At 38.6% G+C, this 16782-nt stretch overlaps 3 protein-coding genes across 5 annotated transcripts in view; 2 read left to right on the forward strand and 1 right to left on the reverse strand.

The window, feature by feature from the left end:
* LOC105222998 (ABC transporter G family member 20) overlaps positions 1 to 16782 on the forward strand; it is a 143078-nt gene that overhangs the window by 38485 nt on the left and 87811 nt on the right. The window lies entirely within an intron of this gene.
* On the reverse strand, positions 1224 to 5894 carry LOC115065898 (RNA polymerase II elongation factor Ell-like). Its single transcript, XM_029548995.2, has one exon. It carries the CDS (start codon positions 5827 to 5829, stop codon positions 1573 to 1575), a length of 4257 nt encoding a protein of 1418 aa, XP_029404855.2. The 5' UTR covers positions 5830 to 5894; the 3' UTR covers positions 1224 to 1572.
* Positions 5069 to 12447, forward strand: LOC115065896 (RNA polymerase II elongation factor Ell-like). Its single transcript, XM_049449339.1, has one exon. The coding sequence runs from the start codon at positions 10681 to 10683 to the stop codon at positions 11938 to 11940; it is 1260 nt and encodes a 419-aa protein (XP_049305296.1). The 5' UTR covers positions 5069 to 10680; the 3' UTR covers positions 11941 to 12447.

Genomic DNA, 16782 nt, shown 5'->3' on the forward strand with positions numbered 1-16782 from the left:
AAAAATTGCTGCGAAAATAATAAAGCCGCTTGACCTTTGTGTGCGCTTTGTGCGAGTTCGCCGAATGCTGACGCCGTAAAAACAAGCGTTGCGTGAAAACAGGTTTACGCAACAGCTGATGCCGCGGCACACATACCCACACGCACGTACATATATACGAGCTCGTGCACTTTGTACTTGTAGAATGGATGGTCAAGAGCGGCAGCAGCGGTTTAGCTGCTGATGACTAACAAGGCGATTTTTGAAGTACAGCGAAGAGGAAACAACTTGAACAATACAAAAACAAAAACAAAACTATTTAAGACCAAAATGTATAACAAAAAAATAATTGCGAAGCAAAGCATTTTTGCCAATCCGCCACTAAGCGGCTAATGTGACTCTGCGGCAACAGCTGAGGCTTGCGGCTGCGAAGTGTAAGTTGGCCTTTCCTAGGCAATTAGATGGCCAGCACAAGTGCGCACAGCTTGCAAACTTTGCTTTTGTTGCTTTGTGTTTTATTATTCTTCTTTTTCGATATTTTCCCAAAGCGAAGAACAGGATTTGCTGTAGAGTCTGTGAGGAATGCTACTCTATATCTGCCTCTTGTTTTGTCTAGTCTCTCTTTCGAGACCGTGTGACTAACCAACTAGAGAGTTTTTTAAAGTCTTTTGCAAAAGCTCTTGATGATCCTACATGCAGTTAAGGCATTCCATCTCGCTCTGATCCGGTACTTTACATTAGCAATTGTAGGAGTTCTAAATAGACATAACCAATAAGCATTCATGCTCTTGTCGAACCCAAGCTGTTCTAAGGCCTGAGCCTTTTCAAAACTGTGATTGAAACATCTTGACAGTTTCACCTTCGGCGAACTAGTAGACGTGGCCGAAAAGAATTGTATAAGATTAGGATTTCAAGGTACCATAACGATCTAGCGTTCCGAGCTGTTTAGTGAGATCTCTGTTAGAATCGACATTTTAACCTAACCTTGCACCTAATGCTACTAATGACTTTTGTCCGTTTTTTCTGAGTTCTTAATATTTCCAATGCGACTTGAACTTTTTTCAGGTTCAAATTCTTAAGGAGATTATTCCTCACATTCTATTTTAAATTGTGTGAGTTTTCAGCCCTTAAAGATATAATCCCAGAGGCTTTCTCTGTAAATCCAATTACATAAAATTGTTGTAATACCGAGCAAAAACTCGTCGAAGCTTTAAATATTTGTGTATAATTTGAACACGTAAGTTCTTTCTTTTTTATGTTCATCAGTCAAAATACCAATTCGATCGACATATCCAAGAGGAAACCTAAGGAAAAATAACAAACCCAGGCAAACGACGGAATATGAAAACAACTTGGACTCAGGTGTGTCTACCCCTTTTCCAAACCCCCTTCACTACTGAATGAACAACAAAAACTTACTTGTTAAAGAAAACAATTATATTTACTATGTATTTAATCTGCTAGTTGGTATCATAAAAATAAATTGCATATTTAAAAATTTTCGTAAACACTTTTACTTAAATTTAACAGCTAATAATATTTGATGATGAATGGCTCGACCGTGTGACAGCTAACCATAGGCAATGTGTTGCTTCACTCGGCATCATTATCTGAGTCAGAGTCTTCTGATTCACTCGAGCTAGAGTCGGACGAATCGTCCGAACCTGATAAATCATTCTGATTCCCCTGGTAATTTTGGCATCCTCTTCCTTGATGTTGGGGTTGTTGTGCGATGAATTGTGAGCGACGAACAGATGATAGTTCTGAATTTGAGCTATCACTAGAGTCGGACGAATCGTCCGAACCATCCGAATCTGATAAATTATTATCACCATGCTCCTGGTTATTTTGATGATACTTTTGTTGGTGCTGCGGTTGTTGTGGAATGAATTGTAAGCCTTGAAAAGACGCTAGTTCTTCTTCACTAGAGTTGGATGAATCGTCCGAATCGTCTGAATCTGATAAATCATTATCTTCATGGTGACCATTTTCTTGGTGACCACTTTCTTGGTGACCATTTTCTTGGTGCTGCGTTTGTTGTGGAATGAATTGTGAGCCTCTAAAATACCCTAATCCTGTATTTGAGATCGCAACACTATTTTGCTGCTGCGCTTCTTGATGCCATACCACCCCATTCGTTGTGTTCTGTTGCATATTGTATGTTGATACTTGTGGTGGTGGCTGAGCAACTTCAACTTCGTTCTCAACGTCGGTCACCATTGAGACTGGGACGTGTCCGTTGCTTGGTTGGGCTGGTGCGGTCAACACATGGGTACTGCCATTCATAGCGTACGAGTATATCTCTTTCGGCTCCTCGATCGGTGTTATTGGTAACATTTGCTGCTGCTGCTGAAGAAGTTGGTGTTGTAGCACAGCCGCGTCAATTGCAGCCGATTCAGCTTTTAACTTCTGATCGTAATCGTTTACAAGCTGCGTAATGTGTCCTAATTTGGCCTGCAGGTAGTCAAATCTTAGCTTCCGTTGTTTCTCCTCCACAGTATTTAGCCGCTCGAATTCCATCTCAATCTTTTGTTGGATATGTTGATAGACGGGACTGCCTGGTGGAAATTGCCCTAATTGTTGTACTAATATGTGAAAGTCACGGCGCACTTGTTCGACGCTCTTTGACAGCTGGTCGTATTCCTCGAAGTGACTTTCGAATTCGGCTTTATAAAGGCGTCGCTGTTCAACGCATGTGATCGGAGTATACATGCTAAAATCAAAACGGCTTTGTGGCTCAGCAGTGTGTGCGTCAGTCATGGTGGAATGCTGCGCTACTGGCTCTTGCGATCTGATTTGCTGTTGGACTTGCTGTTGTGGTGTGTCGAAAAGGCCTTGTTCTACATGCTTATGAGCATTAAATGTATCCTTTGGACCGGACCTGCGTGCTGCGGGTTCTTGAGACTTGTATTGCTGTTGGAGCCGCTGCTGTGGCAAAATGTGTTGAGAACTTCGTTGTTCTCTATGCTTGCCAGCTTCAAGACTTTTATTTGTGGTGGAATGTTGCGCTACTGGCTCTTGTAGTGTGATTTGCTGCTGTGGTTTCACCGTTAGAGAACTCTGTTGTTCCACTTCCTTCGGAGTTTTAAGTTTCTGATCCGTAAATGGTGGCACAGTCATCTGTGGTTTTGATGTCTCTTTTCTGGGGCTTGCTGGTAGGTCAGCATTATTATTACTTTTGCTTTTTTGCGTTGTTTCCTTACTTTTGCTGGACTTCGACCGACTACTTTCGTGTTGCTTTTCGGTATCAGTATTAAATGTGTTACTTTCTTTGTCATTCTTAGAATTACTTGCCTTCTTTTTGTTGCTGCTCTTATCGGCGCTTATGACCGGTTGATTTTCAGCAACAGAAGTCGACGATTTCTTGGACTTATCTGCCTTGTTTCTGCTGCTGCTCTTCTTGTAACCACTAACATTGCCAGCTGGCTGATTAACGGCAACAGGAGCTGCAGAGTTCTCTTTGTTTTGTGTATCAGTACCCACGGCTTCGCTCCTGGTGCTACCCTTTGGCTTACTTGACCGGCGTTTGCTACTGCTGCTTCCTTTATCCGTGCTTACAATCTCGGCCGGCTGCTTAACGGATTCAGGAGCCAAAGATTTCTTAGGCTTACGGCCTTTGCTTTTTCCGCTGCTGCTCTTATCTTCACTCACACGTTCGGTTGGATGCTGAACGGAAAGAGGTGCCGAACATTTCGCTGACTTACTCTCGGTCAGGTGCTGATCAGAAAGAACGCCGCTAGTATTGGCGGTGATTTGTATTCCTTTATCCGTGCTCACAATCTCGGCCGGCTGCTTATTGGATTCAGGAGCCGAAGATTTCTTAGACTTACGGCCTTTGCTTTTTCCGCTGCTGCTCTTATCTTCACTCACACGTTCGGTTGGATGCTGAACGGAAAGAGGTGCCGAACATTTCGCTGGCTTACTCTCGGTCAGGTGCTGATCAGAAGGAGCATCGCTGGTATTCTCACAATTGTTTGGATTGACACAATTGGCGATGATTTGTGTGCCGTTGAACACTTGATTACTTTCCCTAGCCTCTGTGTTTCTGTTATATACTAAAGTATTTTCGCTGGTTGGGCTTATGCGATTACCCACACGTTCTTTTGTCTTAACAAGACTTATTCGTTGTTTTTTGGATAAAACCGGATTTTGATAGACTTCGCCAGGCCGCTTCAAACTGTTGCCATAATTAAAGTCACTAACTGGGGCCACTTGTGGTGGACTGGGCGAGCTCAATAATGGTGGGCTCGCTGTATCTGAACTTATTGGTGGCGTCAAGTCTTTAGGCTTATTCTCTTTCAACTGCTGCAGTTCTGCTTCATTATAAAAAGGCCAGTCTTCTTTTACGATATTCCATATGTGACGTCGCAAATTGAAAGCGTTGTCGCGCAAGAACGCTATCTCACGCAATATGGTACTAATAGCTTGGCGCTCAGCATCACGTAAGCCCTCGTTTTGCAGCCGAGTATAAAGTTCAAGCTTCTTATACGGCCTAAGAGCCAACATTTGTATGATACGTTCCTTTATTTTACAACGAGTTATATCGGGTTGCTTGCCTTTAGCTGTCGATTTTTTAACGCTTTTATTGTTCACGGCTTTCGATTGCGCAGATTTAGCCTTGGCACTATTAGGGTGTTGCGATTTTACCTCTTTGTCATTTCTCTTAACCATTGAATTTCCATCATTCAGAAGGGTAGAAGATGTATTTGAGGGGGTTGTTAGATTCGGTAACGAAGGTAATGTATTACTCATACTATCACGCGGTTGAGAGGATTTACTATTACTTTTCGACGAGGTACTGCTATGTCTTTTGTGATCAGATTTCGTATCTATATCCTTTGGCTTGGTCAGCGGACGAACAAAATCAGGTGCTTTCTGTCCGGCAGTTCCATTGTTACTTGAAATAACATTTCCATTAGTCAGCTGGGAAGATGGTTTTGAAGGTGTTATCATATTGCTTTCCCGATGTTTCCTATTCGTCAACTGGGAAGATGGATTTAAAGGTGTCGTGAGAAGAGGAAGTGAAGATAATGTATTACTCGCAATATTGCGCTCTCGATGATTTCCATTCGTCAGCGTGGATGATGGTTTTGAGGGGCTCGTTAGAAGGGGCAATGAGGAAACTGTATTTCCCTTACTATCGCGTTTATGAGAGGATTTACCATTACGTTTCGACGAAGCGCTGCCATGTCTATTGTGTTCAGATCTCATATCCACCTTTGCTGGTTTGCTCACCGGTCGTACAAAATCAGTTTCGTTAGTTTTAGCATTAAGCACACCTTTGCTACTTTCTGTAACACCGATTGCCGGCAATTCAGGGCACGCCTTATTGCGATCATTGTTGTGTGCCATATGCTGCGCCGATAAAGTCGCCACCGGTTTCTTCACTTTGCGACCGATCTCACTTTTACTGGGTTTGATCACTTTTGTGCATTTGCTGCGCTCCGACTCTTCCGACATAGCCATTTTGGTGCGTGTTTCAGCAAAAACATCTTCGTTAGCATGAATACGCATGCTGTGAGTAATGGTACCGAGACTGTTGAGACCTTCGGCGGTCTGTTGTACGGCCTCCATCGATCCTTGAACAGCATCCAATGAGAACCCAAAATTGACGCCCGCTTCATTGCCAAATGTGGGTATGCTGATTATACCGGTATTACCGTTCATTTTCATTTTTGGATTCTGCTCGTTCGTCAAGTGATTTGCCTTTGAATATTGTTGATACTCTTCGATGGCGCGGTAAGCCGAATCGGTCAACTTTACTCTAATATACACCTTCGAATCGTCCTTGTTATAATCTTGAGTCATCTCGTAGTCACCGGCATTAAATGTTACTGGACAGTCTGACATGTTGCTCGTGTATCGTTCTAAGAAATATTTAATATTACGTCTTGCTTTGCCGAATCACTGTGGGCTTCTATCACGTTTCTCAGCCCTCACTTCCTTTTATATGCGTTAGACATTGTTGTTGTGCATAACTCTACCTGCATCTAACTCCAAGGACATGTGTTTACTTCTTGCCTTTGTCTACCTTTAAGCCGAGCTTACACGAAGTTTGCTTAGCTAAGTGTATCTCTACATTTACATACATACATACATTTTTGTGTAACTGATTTCAGCCACTTGTTGTCTTTGTTGCATCTGCAATTTCTTTTTATAAACGCCGAAGAAAGAACCTCGCAAATAGACAAGACACAACCTTCGTTAAGACATCTTTTCGATTGTGGCTAAAGATTTTAATGATTTCTCCAGAACTACTTTGGTTTACAAAATTTCTTATAGTTTTTTAATTAACTTCTCTGCTTCAATCCAACTAAGTGTTCAAATACTCTACTCAGTTTCTAAGCAATGATCATTTCAATGCAATGTTTTGAAATCCAGCAAACCCAGACGTTTCTCTTGAAGAAATAAATCCAAAAAAAGGCTGTGAAGAGTTTCTCATAGAAGACAGTTGCGAGTGTAAGTACAAGAACCCCAGCATTTGGCTTGAGATCGCGTGGCTTAGAAAGAGCGTCAAGCGAGCTTACTTACACTCTGGGCTTCGTTCATTCTTATTTGAAGTGGGAGTGACAAAAACGCCTTCCAAAAATATGAACTACCATTATCATTGTGGGGTTTTAATCATTACAACACTATAAAACGCATTCAATACGAAAAATGAACTTCGTGGTCCAAAGTTGGAGTGCCTACGAGTAAATTATGTAGACGTTATTGTTATATTATAAGGGGGAAATCCGCTAACAAACAAATTACCTGTCATCGTGTCACGTGTTCGACAAACGAACGGTCGCTGTACGATATAGGTAGGTGTTTCCCAAAAGTGAAGCATATAAAACAAAAAGTAGCTGTTATTTTATATTTGAAAGAATACTTAACAAAAAGTATATAGTAAATATATTTTTTTGTATTTGATGGTGGAAAACAATTTAAAATTCTAAAGACTTATATTTGAAGGGCGTGGAGCAAAGAGTTTTTAGCACAAAGAGTACTGCCATACATTGCCTAATCCCTTGCATCATTTTTAAAGCAAATAACAAACTCTCACATGTACACAAATAATACAGGGGTGTTACTGCTAAACTATATGTAGAACTTTCTAGAATGAGAAACTGGCGAAATCTTCAATATCTGTGGTAGCGGCTGAACGTTCATAGCGATATTTTTCTAGTTCCAACTTCTGGGTCATATTTATACCAACGGCTGTGCAATTCTCAGTAATAATTTTAGGAATATTAGATCGTCTGCGAACCTGCTCAATCTAGAGATAGATTTCACCAGTCTTTTTCTTCGAATATGAAAAGCATTTATTTAGAAATGTATAGCGAGTCATTATACGCATTCCATTCTTCATTCATTTCGATCTATTGCGCACTAAATTTGGTAGTTATGAGGAGAAACCATTGGTATTTCGGTAGCTACAAGTATTATGAGCGCAAGCCATACAAAAAACTTGCGTTTAAAGCAACTTTTGAGAAAGTTATGTCGAAAATTATATCAATACTGAAAAAATGTATATAGTACCTAGTTATTCTAAGTTATGTTAGGTTAAATGGCTGATCTAGAGAGATCGAACTTGAACTAATATGTACACCTTTGAAAAAAATAACTTCAACCAACTTATAAATTAACAAAACGCTTTATGCAAATCAAATTTGCACAGGCGTTTAATTTCCATACCCGCCAGTTTTGTGAGTTGTCAGAAGGTCTACGCATCCAAGGGTTTAATGCGAGACAGTCAAGATGGAAGTTTTTGAATGTTTTCACCTCGTCTTCTTCCATACAGCTTCTGCGGATGACAAGATTCCCAGCCTTACAGCATAGACGCCAATAGGGAAATTGTCAGTTTAAACCGTTGCAACTAGGGAGAGGCTAGCCTACTCTAACTATTTAGTTCAAAAAATGGATTAGTATACCCTATTGTATTTCAGTTTTATGTTACAAATTAATTGGAGTACGCAAAAATTAATAATAGATGAGCATGTTTTCCGAGTTGACTAACATTAAGCATTACGAAAGCCCAGCGAATTCTTTCTTATCTAGAACATAAATATGTATACACTTAAAAGGCAATAAAGTTGTCAGCTTCCTAATGTCGAAAGCATAATCCAAATCTTTCCGACAGATATAGATGAAAGTATTCAACGCGTCATTTGAGGGAACTTCCCATTTATAAGCGCTGTTAACTTCCTGGTAGATCAAAAACAAACTTCAAGTTTAAAAAAGTCTACCATATAAATATATTTTCAGTAGAAAGTAAAGAGATTCAAAACACACAAAGTAATACAAAGCCTTCTAGCGAGCCATGTTTGGAGCAATACCAATATATGAAGTTCAGGAAACTTTTGTATGCATCCATCACGAAAACCCACAAAAAATTACTAAATTTTTTTCTGGTGGGCGGGATCAAATATACAATATTTTCATAAAAAATAGATAGATTAACAGTTCGGGCAACTCATTATTTGGCATTGGTTCCCAGGTAGACGTGTTTTTGAAAAGGTGTTTTTTAATAAAATCCTTTTTTATCAGTTGAAAGGCATCATTACTGATGAATTTTATTAAGAAATTTTAATAATACAAGATTCAGGAAGTTTTGGTAGCATCCATCAATTTGCTTTTATAATAAAAATCTTTACTTACTAACAAAAAGAAACGTTCCAGAAAAATTAGCAACAACAACGTTCGGCTTTTCAAAGCATTCTACAACACTATAAAAAACGATTTCACACGAAAAGCGAAGTCTCGCGGCCGAAGTTCGGCACGGTGAAACAAGGCAGTTATGTAACTGCCATTGTTTCGTGTGGCCTAGAAACGAAGGTTTTCTTAGGAAAAGGTATTGTTATGCTGCAATATTGTAAACATAAATGTGTTGTTGGTTTTAGGTTGTTTTTTTTTTAACAGATTGTGGGCGTAAATTCTAGAAATCCCTTAATTGTTTTGTTTTTCCGTTTTTTCCTTTGTATGTAGATTATGAGGAAGACATGTGTATATTTTTTCCACATGTTGCTACAGAGGATATTAGTTTTGTGTATCTAACTATTGTTTGTATCACATTAAACTAATCGAGATAGATATCGTGTTATACATATTTAGTGATCATATATAATGATTATATATATATTAATAATCAAGCGGATGAGACGCGTTAAACTAGGAACTATCTGTCCGTCTGTATATATATAAGTCATATTCCAAAACGCTAAAGATAAAGTTAACAAACTTACTGATGAGCAAAAAGCTTTTCTTACTCCGCCCTAGATATTTCTTAAAAGCTATGAAAGGTTGATGCTAACAAAAAAACCATTACCTCTTATTGCTGAAGGGGTTTCATGGGTTTCCTCGAGTAAAAAACAGCATTTTTCCAACAAATTCACATATGAAAAATTAAATACTTTATTAGAATTTTTTATTTTTACAACTATACACTTAGTATTAACAAAGAAATTTTGAAATTATGAGAAAGAAATATTTAAACTCGGTCATTGCGACGCCATTTCCGGTGACACCTCCGAAGAAAGATGCGCTTATGTTGGCAGGATAACTCCTTGTAGGTTCATCTAACGTGAAAAAATACGTGTTCTATTTAAAACTTTAATATAAAATTCGGACGAAGGTAAAAACACTAAAAAATTAGATTTTTGACAGACATTTTTACCAAAAAAAAAAATAAAATTTCGCATTTTTTTTTTTGTTTTAAGCAATAATCGAAAAAAAACCTTCATCCAAGTCTTTAAGAATGGTATCTCAAATACCTGTGTAAAATTCATGTAGCTTTTGGAGTTTTCGAGATATTTTGCCAACCAACTTCAAAAACACAGTTTCAAGTTATTAAAAACGGCGCACTAGTTCTCAAGGCTGTGCTTTCGAAACTATTCCTCAGATGAACTTCAAAATTGAGGACAACATTTTAGAGGTTTTGTAAAATGTAATAAGACTTCGATTTTTTGAAACCCGTAAACCCATGTAACCCCTTACTTAAGAATATGGAATAGAATTTTCAGAGTATGTGCGGTAAGTTGAACCTGATAAAGCTTTAAAGGCATCAAATTTCTTTGAGTAGCCAGGAAAATAATGCGGGTTATCTGCCAAGGCTTTTTCAAAACTAGAACTTTCTTATTTTTGAAATGGCAGAAAATAGTGCACAAAAATATGAGCTTTGATACTTTGGAATATTACTCATGCAATAACACAAAATTAAGCTCCCTTTGGTTTTCAAACAAATAGATAAAGTAGTAAAGTAATTTAAAATGAACGTACCATGCATGCTACCTGAGGCAAATTTCTCGAAAACCACACAAAAAATAACCTGCTTTATTTTTTTTTTTTTTGGTAGGTGGGTTCACTTAGTGCAAGATTTTCATAAAAAGGATTACGTGATAGATTAACGGTTCGGGCAGAATACGTTAATTGTTATTGCTTCAAAGGTAGGCGGGTTTCAAAAATAATGTATTTTTTTAATTTAATCCCTTTTTGCCAGGTGCAAGGCACCATGTTGAGCCAGTTTTATGTTGCTGATGAATTTTGTGAAGAAATAAAGTATAGCAAGTTTTTACAAATATAAGCGAAAAGCAGCTACAGGAAGACAGAGAAACACTTGCGACACTTTGCTATAAAAACAGGTGTTATGTTGCAACGCTTAGTAGTAGAGAAGAGTTAAGAGTCGCAGCAACACCTAAAATTCTAACATCTGGAAATAGCAAAATGAACATGGCATCCAAAACACATAAGATCAGCAGCTATGCACGCGCCGGCGGCAGTGAGTTATTTCTCAAAGAAAGGCAAAGACCCAACATGAATCGAGGAGGAGCTGCTTCAGCAAAAATACCAAATATTACGTCACGTAAAATACGTGAACGATTGGTTCATTTGCTGGCATTTAAGGCCTACACAAGAATCGAATTAAATGAAATCTTGAAGCGAGAGGGTTCACAGGAATGTGAGCGTCGAGTAATGACTACTGTGCTTAAAGACATAGCGCAGCTACGACATAACACGTACAGTTTGCGTCCACGGATGTGGAAGGAAGTGGACGAAAACTGGCCGTATGTGACGAAAGAAGAGCAGCAGCAACTCAAGTGGTTCAAAGAGCAGAATTCACGACCGCCAAATAGTTCGGACGAAGTGACCTCCGTTTCCAGCTGCAGTCCACCACAATTGGAAGAAAGCGATCGGCTAAGAGCAGGTGACACGCTGAAGCGCCCCTGTGAGAATAACTATGTACCACAACCGACAAAGCAGAGGAAAACAGAGCATACAATCGACAATAAATGTTTGGATAAAGAGGACACGTACGCCAAACAGCCTGCAATTCACGCGCCCGCCAGCACAAATGCCGCACAACTCGACAACTACGACTTCAGTGACTACACGGAGATCACAAATGGGGCGCAGCGTCAGCAGTATAAGGCTGCATTTGATCGAGACTATGAAGAATACATAATACTCTTTCAGCAGATCGGTGAGTTGGAACGCAGTTTCGGCGAACTTGGCGGTATGTATCTAACGGCGTTAAGTAACGGTTCCGACCGCCAGAGCATTACTAAGCGCATTGTGGCCTCCCATAACATCATCTCTAGCCAGGAGGGTTGTATGCGCCAGCAGCGTCGCGATTACTTACACGCAAAACTAGCACATATCAAAAACCTTATAACGGTCTATGATAGCAAATGTGCAAAAGAGGTAGCACTGGCAATGCCTAAGCAACATGAGTTGATGCAAGAGCGTGTGAACGCTGAAATAGTGGCCTCTACTATGCAGTTCCCACCCGCGAAAAACGAAGGAGTTTCCGATTTTCTGGGCACCGATTTGGCCAAAATAGCTGAACCCGACGAAAATCCGATCATAAACGGCTACGCGACAACAGCCACTACTATGCAATTTCCACCCGCAAAGAACGCAGACATTTTAGATTTTCTAGGCACCGATTTGGCGCTGTCGGAGAGCGACAGTGATGATGATTGAGATTGTAGTAATAATAGATATATATATGTAAACAATGTTTAAATTTTTTATGGATATAATATAGATTATGTATAGATCATAAAATATTGTCCATATTTTTTAAAACTTTTCATTAAAACAAGTAAAATTCCTTATCAAAGTGTGTTTTTTGTTTGACACACTCCTGGTTGTCGCTGGGCTGCCTTTCTAACTGATCCGAGCAGGCTAAGAACTAATCGACTTTGAAGATAATTCGAAGGCCTTGCAATGCCCTTAAATTTTGCATAAATCCATCTTTCAAGAGGGTTGGTTGCAGCATTATCAGTAACCGAAGATTGGTTAACTTCTTTACGGTGAGTTCTATTAAAACCATTCAGTCCAAAAACTACAGGGGTTTCTAATAAAAGTGATATGATTTAAAGAAATTCAAATGTTTTTATTTAATGTGAATCGATATATAATTAAGTTCCGAGTATAACATTATTCAAATGGCTTTCACGACTTCTTTTGCAGGGTCGAATTTGAAAACCTAATTTTTGATTCTTTTTCTAAAAGCAGGTCATGAATAGCGCGTTCAGCTGAACTAAACTGAACTGACTTCGAAAGATCGAAGAGAGCCTTTTTTTATCGCTAAAAATCAATGACTTCATACATATATCCCCACAAGAAATAGTCCGATTTCTAGTCTTCTTGGAGGCCACTCAGTATCACGATTTCTTGAAATAATCGTAACTCCAAACGTTTCTCACAATAATGCGGTTGTCTAGTTGGACCCAGATGTCGTCAAGATAAATTCCTTCCAAATGCAGTCTTAAAAAGTTCGTTGTCATCGATCTATCTGTACGGCTCTCCATTGACAGTACGGTGTCACCAGCTTCATTTCGAAAGAATTACGAACCAACATTCCACCAGACCATAAACCACAGCAAATTGTCAATTTAGGTGAATGTAATGGTTGTTTATAAACAATGTTTGAATGTTCTTCACACCAGAATCGATAGTTTTGTTTATTTACCGCACCACTCAGAAGACAGTGAGCTTCATCGGAGAAGATGATTTTCTAAAAAAAGTCTTTATGGTTTTCAAGTTGTTCGAAGGCAAACTCAGGACGTTTAGCGTAGTCCAATGGATTCAGTGCCTGAGTGAGAACAATTTTATATGGACGCATGTTCAAATCTTTTCCAAAAATCCGTCAGATTGTGTTTTGAGACAATCCAAACCCTTTAGAATGTCTTGGAACCGACAAATTGCGGTCTTCAGCAAGACTTGCCTGAACGACAGTAATAGTTTCAATACTTCGAGCGGTTCTTTGGCTTATTGGCACATGAACATTATGTAAAAAACGTGCTCTTAAATTTTTCAACAATTCGACGAATAGCGACCACAGTTGGGTGATTATTAACACCATGAAATGGCAAAGCGTACGAAAATTTGGAGACAATAAATAGTAGAGATATTATTTGATAATAAAATCGAACGAGTTTGGAAGCGCTGTTCTTGCGTATATCTTTCCATTATAAATTTAAAATACAATGAAAATAAATTACTTATCATAACAAATTAAAAATATTCGAAACGACTATTAGAAATCATATCACACATATTGGAACACCCGGCATAATTCCATATTAAAGGGTTTTACTCACTATTACTTGTACTTTAACTGTAAGTTTTTTTGTCAGCCTTCCAAAAAAAATTAGCTGCAACTACTGTTCCGAGTTTATAAAGCATTTTGCAACACTACAAAAAACGGCTTTACACGAAGACTGACCTTCGGGTGCCGAAGTCGAAGTTATGTGCGCATGATCCTGCAATATTATCATGGGAAAATCCTCAAATAAAAAAACTACCTGCTATTGTTTCGTGTGGCCTAGAAAGCAAAGTGTTCTTAGAAAATACTAACGCTAGGCCGTAATATTGAAAACAAGTTTCTTTTGTTGTTTTGGGGTTGTTTTTTACGATCAGATTTTGGGCGTATTTTCTAGTTGTCACTTAATTGCTTTGTTTTTCTATTCTACTTTGTATGAAGGTGATGGGAAAAACATTTTCTCAACAAAAGTTTCTAGACTCTCTTTATCCCGAGTTAGGTGTTTCCTGTAAACTAAGGATATAGAGAAAAATTTGTTTGTGCTTAATTAATTAAAGGATAAATAACAAAAGCAAGTAAATTTATTGTGTTTGCTAACAAAAAAACAAAAAATAGTTTAGAGATTAAACATACTAATGTTAAAAGAGTTGAGGCTTAAGTAGCACGGTATTTAACACCAAAAGTATTACATACATTACCTAATAGCTTGCATCATTAATAAAACCAAAAAAGTGAGTTTTTTATTGCTTATGCTTCATTACATCGTATTGCAAATATAAACTTTTCATACTCCGCTGTCAGATATAATAAACCATTTTATAACCAAAACTCAAATTTTGTCTCAATATGAGTGGTTTCTTTATATCGTTTTTCTTTCGCCTGTAAACTTATGAAAAGTGATGTTTCGTTATTTTACATTTTTGGTGATGATATGTACTTAAACTCTTTAATAAAAAAAATAAAATTTTCTTTACAATCCACCATCGGTTGATTGTTCCTTAAGTAGAGTAATTTACAGAGTAACCGGTCTTGTTGTTGATAGATAAGATACCCCTGGAATGCTGTGCACAGGACCTATTCGAAATGCATGAATTTAGGCGATTTTTGAGCAAGATTACTTTAATCGGAATAACAGCGAAAAATAAAGCTATACCATACTTAGTCCTGCCATAAGTTCTGTTACAATTTTAGTTCGTTATTAAAATGAAACAGTAATATGTACATAAACTTTAATAAATGTAATTTTATTTATTGATACATATATTGTATTAAGTAAGGAATGTAGGCAATTTAATCGAAATGGTCACTTTTTGCTTTCACATAAGTCTCGGTCAGTAATCCATAACTAGCACCGAATAAAATCGTTATTAATGACGCTGCTCGAAACAAATACTTTTTAGGACTCTCCAAACTCCAATGGGATATACGCCAAGCCATGGAATCGTTGTTGAATCAAAAGCTTAGATAGCTGACGACTCTCTGAAGTTCAGCTATATCAAAGCTTTAATTATAAAGTAAATATCTTACTATGATTAAAATGAATATTTAACACAGACTTTAAGCTTTAAGAAAGCGCAAAAAGTAGAATTTAAATCTGCCAAGAAAAAACATTTTTACGCTCTTTTTGGGTTAGGTTTTATCCATGAAGATGGGCGGGAAAGAAGAAGAGTGACATCGATGACGTTTCAGATGACAAACACAAATATACAATACTAACTGACTTAAAATGTCTTAATTTAAAATTGTTTTATGTTTAAGAAATAAATATGTATATCATAGAAAACATTTCATCAAATAAATAAGAGTTCCCAAAAAGTTTTGCTTTAACCCTGAATGAAGAATTCATCCACTAATGAAGGAGACGCAAAACAATTTCGCCAGCGTTAGATGTTTCTTTAAGCTCTTTCATAGTCATCTCGATTCATTACTCAACAACAGGTGCCGAAATATGGAGAGTTAATGAGTGAAGCTGCTCACTTCCCGAAATGTCACTCAATTGTGATTAACGTTTGACTACCGGAGCGTAGCAGGTAGAGGGGAAACATGCAGAAAACTGCACTCCGTTTGACTACCTGCGTTCACGCCTTTTTGCCTAAATGTTAAGCGTCGTTAATAAAATCAACCAACGCCTGAGTCAATAACTATAAAAGACTGTACAACTCGAGGAGAACATCAATGTGGCAACATAGTTTGTAGCAGCAACACGTCTAATACTTAACAACTGAGAACACAACTGAGAAAAAATCAAAAATGATCTCCTTAACTAAAATTACGCGCTCTACTAAAATGTGCAGGAAGTCATCGAGAAAATGTAGTTCTGTCGTCAGAAAGTCGAGGAAACCGCGAAATGTCGATAATTTGAGTCGTCATTACCGCCAACGGCTAGTTAATTTATTGGCGCTTAGAAACATTAAAACCCAAAATCTCCCAGAAATGCTTACACCGCCACAGAGTTCAGACGACGACGCATCGAGTTTAATGTCAGTAGAAACATGTGCTCCCATCCATCACGTGACCACAAAGAGATCTCCAATAAATCGCTTAAAACTGGCAGAACGTGGTCGATTTGGCAGCAGAAGGATGACTAGGAGATCCCAACGAATTGAGCAGCGTGTGGCCCAGAAATCCTGCGTGGTGTCGGAGCAGCAGCAGCCAGAGTTCCAGCCATATACGGCACAGACGTCAGCTATGCAACATTTTGCCACCCTCTATGGGACAGCCGCTCCAGCGCCGATCTTTGATTTGAACAGTTACGCGACTTTAACCACTATTCAACAGTATCACCAATACAACGCTGAATACGAACGGGTTTACGCTGAGTATTATCAGGTCCAGCAGCGTATCGAAAAAATCCAGCGCGACTACTTGTTGCTCACCCAACGACTGCAACGTGTTCCACAAGGTTCCACCGTCTACCAACACTTGAAGCAACATATTGAGACTGTGTATCAACGCAAAAGTAGTGAGGAGACACATAAATCTGAGTATTTATACAATACACTTTTACATATCCGGAAGCTGATGACCGGTTATGATGCGGAACCGAAGTCCGCGACAGAAAGACTGGCGGCAGCTGCCAGAGATTATCTGCAACGCCACCAACCTAGTGAAAACTTCGGATCAACGGCTGAATTCGGTACCATGTGGCCTAGGAATGAACATTTCGGCAATACTTTACAGTTCCCTATGTTTAGACTTACCGTTGATAACTTAAAAATACATGATAGGCAGCAAGAACTAGCTGAGATTCAGCTGAACTATCTGGATAAAAATAG

Source organism: Bactrocera dorsalis, chromosome 2 (assembly GCF_023373825.1).
Source record: "Bactrocera dorsalis isolate Fly_Bdor chromosome 2, ASM2337382v1, whole genome shotgun sequence".
Lineage (NCBI taxonomy): Eukaryota > Metazoa > Arthropoda > Insecta > Diptera > Tephritidae > Bactrocera > Bactrocera dorsalis.